Source organism: Canis lupus, chromosome 19 (genome assembly GCF_003254725.2).
Source record: "Canis lupus dingo isolate Sandy chromosome 19, ASM325472v2, whole genome shotgun sequence".
Taxonomy (NCBI): Eukaryota; Metazoa; Chordata; class Mammalia; order Carnivora; family Canidae; genus Canis; species Canis lupus.
The window spans coordinates 26790939-26807973 of NC_064261.1; the positions used below are offsets into that span (position 1 = coordinate 26790939).

General features: G+C 38.8%; 1 protein-coding gene across 2 annotated transcripts in view; it reads right to left on the reverse strand.

Moving 5' to 3' along the window:
* CNTNAP5 (contactin associated protein family member 5) overlaps window positions 1-17035 on the reverse strand; it is a 796284-nt gene that overhangs the window by 317868 nt on the left and 461381 nt on the right. For both annotated transcript variants that reach the window (XM_035702065.2, XM_035702066.2), the window contains exon 11: window positions 4104-4210. In XM_035702065.2, coding sequence (XP_035557958.1) covers window positions 4104-4210 — 107 coding nt within the window. The remainder of the gene's footprint in view (window positions 1-4103; window positions 4211-17035) is intronic.

Here is a 17035-nt window from a genome sequence, read left to right on the forward strand (position 1 = left end):
TATTTATTTATTCATGAGAGACACAGACTGAGAGAGAGAGGCAGAGACACAGGCAGAGAGAGAAGCAAGCTCCTCACAGGGAGCCTGATGTGGGACTTGATCTCGGACCCCAGGATCACAACCTGAGCCGAAGGCAGGTGCCCAACCGCTGAGCCACCCAGGTGTCCCTAAATCAATAAATCTTACAAAAAAAAAAAAAAAAGATACAGGGCTTAACTGTCTGGCAGATAAGACAGTTATCTGTAGCCAGATTCCACTCATTCAAGTCCCAGCTCCACTAGTTATGTGAACTTGAGGAAGGTGTGTAACTTCTCTGGGCTTCAATGTGTTCATCTATAAAATGGAAATAATAATATCCATCTCACTTTATCCTTACATTATAGACTATGCATTAAGATTCTATTATCAAAACCTCTTTTAATATTAACTTGGACTTATGGTATATCATGACCAAGATATAGACTAAATACTTAGAATTCTGACTTTTGCTGCACAACCTTCTAACGTTGCTCATTGTATAAAATCAAGAACCATCTCTGATCATCTGAAGGCTCTGATCATTGGTTGGGTTGAAAGGACTTATGTAGACAGCAAACTGTGATATACCTTCAGCTATTACTCTGGAGAATAGGATACAACATAGAGAAGAAAATTCCTAACCAAAAAAACCTTACAGACATGACATAATGGTGTTCAGTGACAGTTTACGGGATAAGTGAGAGTCTCACATTTCCTCTTTATGTGAGAAGGCTGCCAGACTGGGTAGGAATTGTCCACATGCTTACCACCTCCTTCTTGAACAGGTGGTTTTGAGTGAAGTGTGTTTGAAAAGTAATGTAACTTGTCCACCCAAGTTCTTCATGTGTCATCAGGCAGGGAGGAAAGAAAATTGAAATGGAATGATGACATATCTACTTTTAACAGCAACCCACTATGCCTAGAGACTTTGGGAATTCCTATTTTGCTATTTCTTAGAGTCCAACACACTCTCCCCCTCACCCAGACTCATCTCTTACCCACAAATGCTGGACAGAAGAAAGTTAATCCTATGTATCTTGAACACTGTTGATTCACATTCACTTGGAAGCACCCATTATGAAAAAAATATAAATAAATAAATAGAACCTGAAGAGCTTGAAGAGACAAAAGACTAAGACTATTCAAGAAATTATTAATCTTAAATAGTATGATAAATGCCTTATAAATCTGAAGAGGTTATTTACTGTTCTGATTGTGGATGATTGCTTCAAGGAAGTATGCCGCAACACATCAAGGACACTGCCACTTCCACAAGAGTAAGGCTGTGAACCTTTTTTTTTTTTTTTTTTAAGGCTGTGAACTTGTATGTTTTGTTCTACCCAAGGATATCCTATGTGTTGTATTCTGTATTTTGGCAGCTCTCATCTCTGATGCCCCACATCAAGGGCATATGCACTTTGCAGGCAGGAAGGCATGCCTTGGATTCACTCAATTTACATATCTGATTTAAAAAAAAATGGTCCTCATCTAACTGGGGAAGGGGAGAAATGAGTTAGAGGGAGACAAATTCCTGTATTACCTAAGTATACCAGGTGTGTTTGCCAGACCTCAGAGTCCCCCAAGTACCTCTGATTTCTCCTGGCTAGGTGTGCAGAAGGGAAAAGAGAGTTTAATAATGTTGTGACCTACAGTATAGGCACTGAGAAATTTCACAGCAAGGGGAATCAGAAGGTGTTATAAAACAGAATGGTATTTTTTTTAAGACCTCACGTGTTGGGTCTCCTGCTCATCAGCTTTGACAGCGTTCCTTTAAAAATCAGCACCTCACCTCCATTGATTTCCAACTTCACACTTTTTTTTAAAAGCTGGAAATATTCTATTTTTATCCTGATGGATGGAGAAAATTAAAGGAGAAGAGTATCCATAGAGATGAACTCCTCAAAATAGTGTTAAATTACTGTAGGAGAAATTGAACAGAATCAGTTTGAAAAATCATAGGCATGTTGTCATGTGATTTGGCCATAATCTCCTTCAAGGTCCTCACTATTACATTAGTGGCTATTCTGTTTGCTTCTTATAAGAACACTGACATGGCAGCCTGGACAGTACTGTATATATCATGCAATGTTTCTGTGCAGGTATACATTGTTCAGGTCTATTTAAGGATGATATTTCTGGAACAAGGCTCAACACATAGATTGGTATTTACTGGGAATCTTAAACAAAACATGTAATTTTAGCCTTAAAAGGGCCCACAAGATTTCATTAGATTTCCTTATAGGTTCTGTAATGGAATTGATCTCTGGAGTGATACAATCATAAATTTATTCAAGTATAATAGCAAGGTAAAATCTAAATCTAATCTCTTTTAAGTCTGGCATTCACTTCACTGTTCCAAATTTCTGAATAGAAAAATTTGAATGACATAGTTAGATTAGGTTAGATTAGATTAGATTAGATTAGATTATTAGATTAGATAGCCAGGTGGTATTATTCTTTTCCACAGGCAACCAACAACAGTAATGAACTTTGGGCTATGTCTTCTCTGGATTAGACACCTCTGTTGGTATCACTGGCGAATACTACCTTGCAAGGCACAGAAAGGCCCATAGAAGGACTGAGAGCTCTTCAGAGATGAGAGTGTAGACAATGTCCACCCTGGATCACAGTCTGATCTTAGCCCTGCTGGCATCTCCCATTCATTTTCCAAATACTTACATGTCATCCCAAGCAATAGTAGGAATTTAAGAAACCCTGGTGAGGTCAGCCCCAGGTGGACCTCACTGTAGTCCTCAACAGCTCATTGGTTTGGTTCTTACATTTTTTCTAGCAGGTCCTTCTTCTACCTGTCTACCTTTTAAGTCAATTTCTTTTTTTTTTTCTTTTTGGCGGAGTCACCATTTATTGCTGTGACCTCGGCTGGTGACAGCCCCTGCTGGCCCTGGTCCAGGTGTGTCCAGAGGTCCGCCAGGTGCAGGTGCCGGCCTCCCGGACCCCAAAACCCCACTGCGCGGGGGCTCTGCCCAAAGACAGAATTTTCAACGAAATCTCTTACAACTAGAGCCAGCACCGTCAGATTATGTCTTTCTAAATTATACTTAGAGTTCATTTCACAGTTTGACACACAATTCCCTAAATGGAAAACCTCGATTTTGTCATGTGTTTTTGTTTGGTGACCCCACAGAGACTATAAAACTATAGTAATCAGGGCTCATAATATTCATTTATTTTTTACTCATCACCTCTTACTCCTTGTGTGCTCCAGCCTGCCTCATTCCTGGCTTCCTCTCTTCCTGCTTCTCATTTTCAGTACCCTCCATCCATATGAAACCACTTAGAAATTCAGTTTTCTTTTGCTTTTCTTTTTCTCCCACATTCCTACAAAGACCAACCCAGGGCTTCTAGCTTCTAGCTTCTAACCCAGGCTTTAGCCTCTTTAACATTGGCATGTAGTCATCTGCCCTTAATCACTATATGCTGGTTCCATTCTCTTTGATCCCATGGCAAGAGTGTTCTTCCTCTCCTCTTGAATTCAGGCATGTCCTTGTGACACTATTTGGCTAACAGAATGTGAATGGAGATAATGTTTGCCGCTTCAAGGCAGAAACTTTCAACAGTGAATACACGCTTCCTTGTGCTTGTCTCTGCCATGGCAACCTGGATGATGGAGCCTCTGTCAGCATCACAGAATGAGGACACAATGGAAGAGGAGTCTCTGCCAATGTGAGATGAGCATGTAACACAGGCATGACACAACCACTGGTTATTTAAGGCCCCTGAGATGTTATTTATTACAGCAGCACAACTGAGCCCATCTAGACCATGTATTTGACTCAATAGCTCTCTTTTGTCGACCTAAGGACATTGTTTCACTTCTGCCTCCAATACTTATTCTATTTCTTGTCTGTGTTCCTGACAGGCCATAAACTCCATGAGGCTATGGATTGTGTCCGTCTATCTATCCCAAAGGGCCACCACAGTGCTGGGCATATATAGCCGCCTTTTGAGAAGCACATGTTGAACGAATGAACAAAAAGTGTCCACCCAGTGTTGAATGCATCCTGAAGTTAACACTGGTATTCCTGGATGTTTGCCCAGTCTGTGGGTAAATCGTGACTACTCACAGTTGTGGCAGGTGGCACCAGTATAGCCCGTGTTACTGCAGTTACAGTAGAAGGTAGTCCAGGACTGTGAGCAGAATCCTCCGTGTTCACAGTAGTTCGGCAAACACCTAACGGAAGATTAAACCAAAAGCAAACAAAATAAACCAACTCAGTTGAAATGACAGGAAAAAAAAATTAATATCCAACTGCATGAATTGATAGTAGAAATTGGTCTGCTGTATGTCTGTATGTATATAAGTCAGACTTGAGCAACAGTAAAATAATTCTGGGCTTCACCACAGAGGTAGGTACATCTAACACTATGTGTCATGAAGGCTCAGAGCTGATTTAGGTGATGACGTTGGGCATTTCAACATTGGGGCAAATTGCCATTGACTTAAAGTTTATTTGAAGTGGTCAGAATTCATAAGATTTTTTTCATTTACTATAGAATAAACTGTACAAAGATCATGATTTTTACATTTTTGAAAGGTTCTGCACTTTTAAAGGGATGGGGAAAGGAGCAGATAATGGAGGTCACTGTCCTCACGACTCTCTTTTGGGTGATGGCCAAGAATCTATTTTAAACTACACACAAAATCTGGAAACATGGTACCTAATCATTTAACCTGCGGGGAAATTCTGTCATTTCACCAAATGCCAGCCCACCCTTAAAATGAGGCCTCTACTACTTACAATGAAAACAGTATGACTATGCTGAAAAATATTTTCACCACATGTGTTAAGAATGCTCTCAAGCATTCATAGAATCTGACCTCACAATCACACTCAAATGGCTCCATCTTAAGCATATATTTCAAAATATAAAAACTAAGCGTGCTAATTATCATCATTCACAAGGAAGTCATGATGAATCAATATAAATGTCCAACACTGGAAAATTTCTTGAGGACGTTGTAATACATAAAATTAATGGGTTATCATACAGCTACCACAAACGGTTAGCAAAAAGGATTATAACAGACTGAGACTGGATTAAATGAAAATTCAAGATATGAGGCATGGCCACGACAAAGCAAACCAAACACTGATGGGAAGGACAGATGTCATGTGTTACTTGAAGTAATGGGATTAGAGGCAATGTTCCTATCTTCTGGACAAAGATCGTGGGCATCAGAGTCACTTATATCTGAATTCAAATCCCAGCTCAGCCATTGGCTTTGGACAATTCTCTTCACTCCCTACATATGTGATTTAAAATCCCAGGAGCACCTGGTGGCTCAGTGGTTGAGCGTCTGCCTTTGGCTCAGTTGTTATCCCGGGGGGGATCGAGTCCTGCATCAGGCTCCTTGCAGGGAGCCTACTTCTCCCTCTGCCTATGTTTCTGCCTCTCTTTCCATGTCTCTCATGAATAAATAAATAAAATATTTTTAAAAATCTACACAGCAGGCACTATTGTTACCAAGAAATAACCTGGTGAGTGCTCAATACTTGTAATGAATAAAATTAAGACCAAAAGCAGTGATAAATCCTGGAGTTCTTGAAAAAAAAAATATTTAAAGGGAAAAAAATCCCACAGATTTAAAAGGGGAGAAGGTGTGAGCAATGAAGCTATAGAAGTAGTCTAATACAATAAAAGGGTTCATTGTGTAGCCTCTGAGAATGTGAGCCAAGCAAAAGTAAGACGATTTATCGTAAATGCCCTATATAGGTAGGAAACCCTCCAGCAATGATTGTTTCAAAGCCCAGAAACTAATATTCCTGCATATGTTCAGACATATTATTAGAAATTTTCCACTCAGCACAGCAAACATGCAATTGTGCTGACAGGGCTTATGTTTGGGAAAAGCATATTGGTAACTCCATGGTATCCAACTATGGCTTAAGGAATAGAAGGGGAAAGAAAGGAACCAGTAAATTTTCTACGGAACATGTTCACAGAAACCAACTGATCAACACATAAACAAAAACAAGGGGTCCTCTTCCTTACTCCAGATTTTATCCTTCCTCTTGATTCCCATTCCCAGCTCCTGATCTTGGCAGAAAGGGAAAGAAACAGGTTCATCACTGAGATAGACCTCCCTGCCCCCAGTAACCTTGTGCTGTGAGGAGTTATAGAAACTTGAAGCATCAGTGTCCTCTGATGGACAGGACAGTGTCCTGTCCAAGTGAGGACCTCTGCCTCAAGGTGTGCCCTGACTGAGAGTCTGAGGGGCAAGCTCATGAAAACCCATTCGCCCTACATCTTTCTTCCCTTACATCCTGGCATCTGCCTGCTTCTGAATTATGCTGATCCTGCAGTGCATTTTCTCCATAGTTTTCCCCTCTGGAACTTTCAAGGCCTGTCTTTATCCCCATCCCCCCATCCAACTCCATTCTACTCCCCTTCCTCCAATGCCAAATACACCCCCACACATACACTCATGCACACACTCACACACACTCCATAGTTGGTAAATTATACTATTATTTGCTCCTCTTCCTCCTCCAACATAAAATTAATTGCTTTAAAGATGGAAACCTGACGAACACCTGAGTGGTTCAGTTGGTTAAGCATCTGGCTCTTGGTTTTAGATCAGGTCATGATTTCAGGGCCGTGAGATCAAACCCCGTGTCAGGATCTTCAATCAGAGGGAAGTCTGCTGTAGACTCTCTCTTCCTCTCCCCAACACTCCCCCGCCTCACTCGCTCTCTCACGTAAATAAATAAATAAATTTTAAAAGAAAATAAAGATGGAAATTTGAGCAAAGCCAGGTCTGTAGGCATTTAATCCTATGGTTCTCTTGATTTCAGTACCAAGAAGGTTCAGGCCACCTCTTTTTAATGGCTGAAGCTATAAAATAGAAAATTCAGAAGTTCTCTGGGGCCATGTTTTCAGCCACAAGAAGAAAGTTTGTGTGCAGTGTACAGAAAGAGAGAGAGAGAGAGAGAGAGAGAGAGAGAGAATATGAATACTGGAGTACAGAATGCAGCAGAAAAGACAGATGCAGAGTGCTGACAGTACTTGTGTGGCTGGTTCCTATTGTTCCAAGATTTGGTTGCACCCCTGAACTTTCTGAGGACTGCCTGTTTTCATCTGTATCAATATTGTGAGATAACCCAAGATCTAGAAAAACCCCCATTCCATTCAGGCTAGTTCAAGGCAGGAATCTTAACTTTTTATAAAACAGCATCCTGTAAATACAAAAAGAAGTGAAAGCACACGCTTTCCCCTCTATTCAACACTTTTAAATATTTTAAAACTCAAGATTGACAAATTCATTTGGGCCTGTAGTAGGAGGGGCCTTGGGGAAAACAATAAGAAATATCTGGACACTTTGAACACATCTTTTATAAGCCTCACATAGACTTTGTTTTGCAGGGTTAATAAACTCAATTTACCAAGAAAGTGTAGGAGAGAAATTCATTGCTTATGGTCACTTTAAAAAATATAATATACTTCTGAAAGAAAGAGTACTTTGCTAAAACAAAATCTAATATGTCTAGAACGAGAAGAAAAAAATGAATGGATGCTTCTAGCTTGGTTCATTTTGGTTCAACACAGACTATGATTAGAAAAACTCATCTGTAAAGCTGACACTCAAAATAAAAGATGCATAACCCCAATTTGCTTATTTAACAAGGACGGTTTTATGAGTATAATTTCCATATTCTTTAATCAGTTTATTAAACTGGTGTTTTGTTTCTTTTTCTCCCTACTTGCCATAAATTGCGCACTGAAGGCATGACCCAGAAAGAGAACAGAGGTACAGAAGTAAGAAAGGCCCATTAAAGGTGAGCGCTGTCACAATCTTAGGGGTAAGGCCCTCACTTCAAATTGTTAGGAGATAAGTACTCTGAATTCCTATCTCCTAAAATTCTAATGATAGTTCTTTTTTATTTTATTTTTTTAAGATTTTTATTTATTTACTTTTTAATTTGAAAGAGAGAGCTAGCATGAGAGAGAGAGCACAAGCAGGGGAGAGGGGCAGAGAAAAAGAGTCCCTGCTGAGCTGGGAACCTGATACGGGACTCAATCCCAGGACCCCAGGATCATGACCTGAGCTGAAGGCAGATGCCCAACCATCCAAACCACCCAGGTGCGCTTTAATGATATTTCATATCAGACTGAATCTGGATGGATGTGCTTTCGCTAGGTGCACACTGTCTAACAAAGACAGCCTTCAGCAAGATCAAGACACTTATTCACACTGGTTACTGTCACCTTTTTGCCATATATCATAAAATGCAATTACCTTTAACCAGCCTTTTAACTATCCTAATGACATTTAACCAAACATTGTTTTCATGGCTAATCCATAAAATACATCCACCAAGAGTCAATCTAGGTTTGCCTTCTCGGAAACTTTCCTCTTAGAAATAATCTTGAAATGAAACTTTAACTTTAACATCTCACAACCATATCTGAGATGTTGCTTTAATGGTATTATTTTCCCTGTTTAATAAATGAAGAAAGTAAGACAAGATGAGGATAAATAACTTGCCCAAGTGTGAAGTGACAGAGCCAGACACATGAGCTATGCTAGTTGTCACTGAAGCCTGTATTCTCAATGACCATGCATCCTCTATCTACCAAATGCCAGATGATCCACCTCCTTAAAAATAAACTCCCAGCATGCATTAAAGCACCATTTCGGCAAAGAATGGGAGGGAGGGGAGCCTCACATAGTTGCCCACTGATTCGAGAAACTCATTAGCAAACTTGGACCTGTGAGGTTAGAGTTTTTAAAGATACTTTTGGTAGGTAGAGAGGTCTTGATGATAGTGACAAAGGGTTAATTGGCAATAAACAAACTGAACTAGAGAATAAAGGATATATTTATCATATAATTAGCTTAACGATATATAATTCATTCTACAAATTCTATAAATTCGGTGATGAAAAATAGAGAAAAGAGGTTTTGACTCTATTTTCAATCCTTTTCATAACCAAAGTGTTGAATTCTTAAAATAATAAGAAATTCTTAAAATACAGCTACTACTAAGCTAGCCCCTGTCCCTGTTCTGCTCTTACTTTGATTTTTTTTTTTCAGATGACAGAGACTTCCTCTACATTTCATGAGTTAATGTGATTGCTTCTAGTCTCTGCATGCTTTCTGTAGAATGGGCATTTAAGTTATCACAAGTAAGACAAAGCTATGGCATAATATTAAAATAAACTTCTTAATTGTAAAATCTTACAAATAGAGAAAAATGCAAAACCCCAGCAAGGTCTACTAAGCAAAATGGAAAGTAAATTTAGGATCCAAATTTAGCCTTGAATGCAGGGCTATGGGCTTGACGGACAGCCCACCAAGATGTCCTGGAGTCCTTGACTGAGCACCCATACATACACAGCACTCAGGATGCTCCGCTGGCATCAACAAGGATCATGCTCATATCTCCATCACTCAGGATAATAAGTATCTTCTTTATTATTATTTTTTTTAGTATCTTCTTTAGACATGACATTTTTAATTTACAAATTTCTGAATTCAGTATCAAAAGTTTATGATAATCAAAACCTTAGTATTAATATTTGGGAGTTAAGAAGGAGTAAGGTACTGAAAGAGAAAAAATGGTCCCAAAGCTGATCTCAGCCAGAAATGTCTATATGATGTGATCTGTGTCTTCCTGGGAAGAAACTAGTGTTCTTGACTTTGATAAAATGCCTAAGCATATTTATAATGGAGTTTAATAGGATTAAGACCAATGTCGGTCAATGGTCAACCTTAAAATGAACCTAATTTAAACAGTCTTGCAACAAGTCAAGGAGTCTAATTATAATTACTTCATTTTTTTAAAAATTCAGTCTAAGAAGGGATATCTTTAAAAGGCCCCTAAAAACTTGTCCTCAAAATGGCTCCTTCCAAGAATGAGTCTTTGAATTGACCAGAGATGGGTCTTTTCTCTTGTAGGAAGATTGTAATAAAACTGAAAAAAATTAATAGTTCTTTAGTATTTGTAATTTTTAAGGGAATTTGGCTTATTTAATATAAGCCTTGTAAACTCCAATTTAAAAAGTATAGAATAACTGATTTAGACCTTAAAAATCTTCCTTAGTAGAACATCTAATATAAATTAAATTCACCAAAATTAAATGTTCATTTTCTGGATACTTAACTTTTAGAAATATCCGTGGCATTCTATCTTTTAATGCAGTAAATTGCACAACTTAGAAAGGCAATAAATCATATTATAAATGTAGTTAATATATTGGAAGGTATTTAAGTAATTAAATCCATAAACGGGATTTTTCAAAGAGTTTTTAGACCTGTGTGCTAATACTTGCTAGACTTCTAAGTAGAATATAATTTTATAAGCTGAATTTTTAAAAAGTAAAAAAGAAAACTTTAAAAAACAAAATTTTGAATTTGTAACTTTAAGAATTTCAGTATCACTCTGAAACAAAAATAACCTTACAAAATCCTCCTTTGTGGATACCACATTCATCACACCTGTGCTGGTTGATTATTTAGGTATTAAATCTTACCTCCCTAACCCACTTTGTGGGAGAGCACCATGCCCATCCACAGGCTCTGCACAGCACCCCTGAGCTTCACCCTGAGAACAACTTCTTTTTGCTGACCTCTGAATTCTGTCTCTAGTTCCCCTGCTTCTCTGTGTCTCTGTCACATTAGTGAGTACTTTTTGGTTGAAAACAACAGATTTTAGGTTCAATCTATTAACCAAATTCTCCTCCCAAATGCCCTAATCTCCCCTAAACAATAGTGAAGTGAATCTGTCTCTTCAAAACTAGACAACCTTGGATTTTATTTTATTTGTCTTAATTTTCAAGTGTCAGGGAAAAAAGCATTATCTCCTTTAATTTGTATTATTTTTTAAAATATTGGATATTTATCTTTTTATTTTCTTTATGTTTATGAGTATTTTCTCTTATTTTACACATTGCTCCTCTATGGCCTTTGTTAGTATTGCCCTCTTATGCTCCTTGCTGTTCATGTAACTTGGGAAGCCATTTACCATTAACGCATTTCCAAAATTTAGCTTATGTACGTACTTTGACTTAGCAATTCCACTTGAGATAATGCCCCCAAAATACTTTCTTATGTGCACAAAAATATATGTATAATTATTGGGGTGCCTAGGTGGCTCAGTTGGTTAAGCATCCAACTCATGATTTTGGCTCAGGGTCCTGGGATTGAGTCCTGTGCCAAGGCTTCTTGCTCAGTGTGGAGTCGGCTTAGAATTCTCTCTCTCCCTCTGCCACTTCCCTATTCACATACAAGCATGCAAATGTGTGTGCTCTCTCGCTCTCTCTCTCAAATAAATAAATAAATAAATAAATAAATAAATAAAATCTTTTTAAAAACACATATGTAAAATTATAATTATTATTAACAACTTAAAAAAATGGAGCCATAGTCCACCATTTGGGGAATGGTAAAGAAATGATGGCATCTCCATACTATGGCATTATAAGGCAATTAAAATGAATCCATACATGTATACGTAAGGATATTGGAAAGTTCTACATGTATAATATACTTTTAAGTACAGAAAGCATATTGCAGAATATCATATGTAGCTTCTACTGTTACTGCCCTCATTGTTATAAGGAGAAAATAAAGTCTAGAAGGAAATAGTCCAAATTAGTAATCTGCTAATAGTGGTTAAGTGTGGGAATAAAAGTTACCATCCCATTCTTCGTTTATTTCTGGGTTCGTCATGGCTTTTACAATGAAACTGGAAATAAACTTATACAGGTGCTTACATTTCACATTTTATTTTGATATTAGACAATAGCAAAGAGACCTCATTCACTTAAGAAATGGTCTCTAAGAAGAGTGAGTCAGGGTGTCCCAAGACATATTCTCAATACAGGTAGGAGACCAGCTGAACAAGAGAGGAGGTTCAGGTGAATGGATCTTATTTTCTGCATAAAGCCACTGAGGCTCAGTGAGCTCCCAAGTCACCCTCTAGAGCACAGCAGGCACTCAAATCCAGGTCTAAATGAACATCTTCTACCTCCTTCAGTAAACTCTGAAAATAAAATTCAGTGAGTGAGACCTCCCTGTTCCTTGGAACAAAGCCCACCTGGTAATATGCTCCAAATATCACATTGATTATGGCTCTCTATTGATTCATGTACATTTTTAAAGTCTCTTGAAAAATTAAAAGAAAAGGGTCTTTTGTCTGAGAAAATCAGCACAATGGTTAACTGTGTGTCCCTGAGTACCTATCCTTCTATTACAGTTATTTAAACATGTGCACTGTTAGGCACATGAACACACATATCCCAAAAAAATCCCCAACCTGAACACAACTAGAGGAAGTCATCTGTTTAGATCAGCCTAAAAAAACACTGTGTATTTCTATAAACACCTACAGAAATGTTTTTTTCCTCAGTATGAAATTTCCCTCTTCCTCATTCCCCATAACAGATTGAAATGAATAGGACATCTATTGGCAGGCCTCTGAAATTCCCAAATGTTCAGATAAATGGTTACCTATAAATGAGTCTGAATGTATTTATGCTCCATTGAGTTACTTCCCTTTTTAAGAATTCTCATCCCTCCTTTATACAGTTGAAGGTCAGTTTCAATTTCTATATGCTTTCCTTAGAGACAAAAAGAACAAAACATTTCAATAGTCCTCAAAATGCAAGCTGACTAATGTAAGCTTTTTAATGAAGCTCATACATTAAAAATCAGCTAGGTTGTGTTCCTTTGTCTGTTTGCTTTAATTAGCAGCCAACTGCATTGATCTTATTTTGATCAGATAGCTTCTCTGAAAGCTTTTGAAACCTATTTCTATGCCTCTCCATTCTAACAATTACCATAATCTCATTTTACCCCCACGGTTGGATCTTCATTATAATTGAAATTTGTTGTAATTACAGCAGATGCAGACATTAAGGAATTAAGTGAATAAAAAGAAAAGTGTCAGAAGTCAGTTTCCTAAATTTCCAAGGGTCTAGTTCACAGCAGGGAGCCAATTGTCAATTGTTGCCGAGTAGATCCCCAGATAATGGACAAAGTAATGGTGGTCAAAGGAGTGTGCTGAGCACATCAGGGATCCCAGTATCACTGCCTGGCTTCCAGACAGAGCCCAGCACCCACAGCAGGCACTCCGCCTCCCTGTCCTGGCTTTGGACGGTAAAATGGAACAGTCCTCTCCACACATCGGCAAACCTAAAGTTTATGACCAAGAGCTGCTCAGTGCTCTTCAAAGGCCATGTCTTCAAAGCAGAAGATGTTGTGATTCAAGAAGAATAAATCAGCATTCGCTATTCCCATGCTGTTAATATGAGAAGTAAGCTGAGACCATGAAACTAATACCAAATCATTGCTATTTGATTACAAAGATACGTGTCTCTTTCTCCAAATAACAAAATAATGTTTTTTAAAAATCACAAGGGAAGAGAATTCCCTACTAGCTTGATACGGATCATTTTGACCAAATAAGGCAGAATGGAATTTCCCTAATTAATTAATTTGTCTCAATGGCCTAGAAGTGCTTCATTGGAATGGAAACATACCACATCGTTTACAGACAGGTTCTGGACTATGGGGAAGAAATTTGGTCTGGGTTTATCTACTACATATCAATAAGGTAAATGATTTTCTGCGCCTCACAGTGTAATGATTTTGTTTAGCATATATAATTGAGATGACATCTCAATTGTTAAAGTCAATCAGGAAATGCAAACAATAGAACTTTCCAGATTACCAGAATGGTCTTATTCTTAAAATTTAGACCATCATTCATATCCCACTACGAATGGGAATAATTCTGTTGTCTGGCTCATTGCTTCCAATTTTTTTTTTCTTAAATGTGATACAGTGGGTCTGGGGTAGAAACTGAGATTCTGCATTTATAATAAGCTCCCTAAAGATGCCAGAGCTGCTGGTCCTCAAAGTGCAGTGAATACCAAGGATCTAGTTGAGGTCAAGTTCAAGAACCATCCTGTAGAGATGGGTCAGAAGGATTGCAAATTATGGAGATTTCTCTTTTCCCTTTTCTAGTTCTCGTGTTCTTTTTGCAAATGTTTTTAATTCTTTTAGCTTTAAATTAAAATAGAGTTTTCCAATGTACTTTGTATGAGATTTAATTTTTTAAAGGTTTTATTTATTTATTTAAGAGAGAGGGTGCAGGGAGGGACAGAGGGAGAGGGAGAGAGAGAATCTCAAGCAGACTCTTTGCTGAGCTGGAGCCTGACACAGGGCTTGATCTCAGGAGTCTGAGATCACGACCTGAGCTGAACTCAGATACTCAATATTTGAGCTACCCATGTGCCCCTATATCAGATTTTAATATACTGCACTCACAATTTGCTAGTTTTGTGCCCAGGCTAACCCTGGAGACCCTGATGTCAGTCTTTTTCTGCCTTCCCTGTGTATTTATGGGAATAAGAATGTACAAGTATTATCTATGAGAAAGGATGCTGCACTGCACCAGCTGGGTGCCATCCGGTCTGCTCAGGCCGCAGAAGGTAGAGCAGCTGAAGGGAAGGCCCTGCTACACTTAAACCCACTTAAATCCATTTAAACCCAGCCAAGCTCAAGAACATCTGCTAGCCACATGCTCTTTCCACTGTATAATAACAGAGCAAGAACAAGTGAATGGATGAACATGACACCAAAAAATTGTCATATTATAGAAAATGATAGCACTGGCTATGCATTTATCTGGCTTTTGTATTTATAAGAAATGAATACAGGTCTCAAATTTGAAATAAAAAAAATTGTACCTACTCTTGAACACTTCTGGATAAATCTTCATGAAATATATCAGCTATTTTAGGGAAAGGCATTCGAAACCTATATCAGATGGCAGCTACTTACCTATGTGAATCAGGATCTTTGTAATATTTAGAAGAGCCACATAAAATGAGTCCTGAGGCTAAGGCACAACTACAATGAGTGACCACTCAGTCAAAATGCCTCATTGTTTTCATAGACAAAGTTTAGAAATATTTAATTTGATGTTCAAATATTGCTTTTTTTCTTTTATAAATAGTCCTATAATTTTATTTGGCAGAATAAAAAAAAATTCATTGATGAAACAAGAAAGAAGGAAAACCTCTCAGATACAAGACAAGAAGGACACAGGTTATGATTGGGTTCATCAATCTTCTTTCAGGTTTTATTATCCAGACTCCTCCAATGTCTTATTTTCCTGTGGATGCTAGTGCTGGCCAGGCTGGCCCTGGCTGCTACAGTCACTGTCATGGCCCCCAGAATCTACAAAGAGTGGGGATAGACAAGACACCAGCAGGGCCTGGATTATATGGGATGCTGATCAATTTGAGCATGTTTATAAGGTTATTTAATTTTTCACTTTAAAGGTCATTTCATATTGAATTTGAGCTGTTGTTTAAGGACTGGAGAATTCATGGCTCTACCAGAGGCTCTCATTTTTTAGCGTGGGGACTCTACTATGACTCAGGGCTGGTCTGGGACTGTCCCCTTGCATCCTTGCAGAAGGACAGTGTGGCCTTCCTCACTGGGGAGGGGACTGGGTGCCCTTCAACAACCCAGACTTCAGATTAGGAGGATCTAAGTTCAAATCCTTGTCTGTCATTTTGTAGCTTGTATGACATTCAAAATTGTTTATGCTTTCCTGAGCTTTAATTTCTTCGTTAGCATAACCAAGGCAAAAATAATCTCTAAATCATTTTGAAAATTAAATCAGGCCTGACAGAACATGAATAAGTGTCAATAAACTCATTATTTTTTTTCATGGATACTTATAGGTGGTTTATGACACAGACCCAGACTGTGTATTTTATTTTCTTTCTTTTTGTAGTAGATATGTTTTGCCCAGTACATGAAGAGAGACGTTTGGTCTGCTAAGCTGGGTTTGCTACTTGGCCTGTCTATGCAGATCTGACATTTCCATTCTCTGTTGCTAACCTCAGGAGTTGCTAAGAAAGGTCACACTTCATCTTTGCTCATTTAAGTTTCATCAGTGTCCTGTCCACTTGAGCAGCAAACCTGGCTTCCTGCTCTGTTTGAGTTAAGACCTGTGTCTGGGACTTGAGAGGTAAGATAGCAGAGACCAGAACCACTCAGGCGCCATGCCCTGCTTAGTGGCCAAACCACTGGCCACAGACAGTTGCTAATGATTCCACTCACAGCCAGTGAATAGTTTCCTTGGTCCCTGACTTTGTGTCTGTTCTGGGCAGAGGCCCCAAATCTGAGCTAAAATGCTATGACCCTTGCACATGGAGATTATGAAGAACACAAACAAGAAATAAAATACGGAATCTTTCCTATGACCATCATATATATACATTTTTTCCTCTTTCAGCTTGTTTAGATTCTTTATTATCTAACTTACAAGTATGGAAAATATGATATGAAAAGCCTTCTCTTCAGAAGAACCTTAGTTGAAAGTCCTCAAAACATAAGCCATCCTAGGTCAAGGCAGGGGCACAGGCTCACAGAATACAGTTAAGAGTGGAACCCCAAGCAGCAAGGAGAACAGGGATGCAGCTGGACCTCAGAACAGGCAAACCTGTGCAGGTGAACACAGCTAGGGGATTCTCTGCTCCCTGGCCTTTGCTTTGCTCTGTGGGTTGACTTCCTTCAGTCTGCCTGTATCTTATCTTCCCCGATGAGGCATGAAGTATGACTGTGAATGGCCAAGTTTTGACATAAGGTGTCCTCTATTAGGAAGGGATTTTTCTCTCTAATGTCAAGTTTGGGACTCCTTAGGGGAGACCAGTTTAGCCCAGCTCAATGGGTCAATCCACTCTGGCCAAGGGCCAGGAACCATGTAAGAGTACAGTTCTACAGAAGTATGTGATGGGAAGGGAAGGAGAAAGAGCAGTTCCAGATAATAAAGGATGAGAGGTCCTAGACACAGAAAATTATAAATGGCCTCTAAAGGACTGCCCACAGTCCCCATTTTAACACAGGAATCTGCACACTGCCTGCATTCACTGGTTTTCAATTTCGCATAAGAACCTTCCCTGTCAGGTACCTTGGTGGCTCAGTGGGTTAAGCCACTGCCTTTGGCTCAGCGCTTGATCTCAGGGTTCTGGG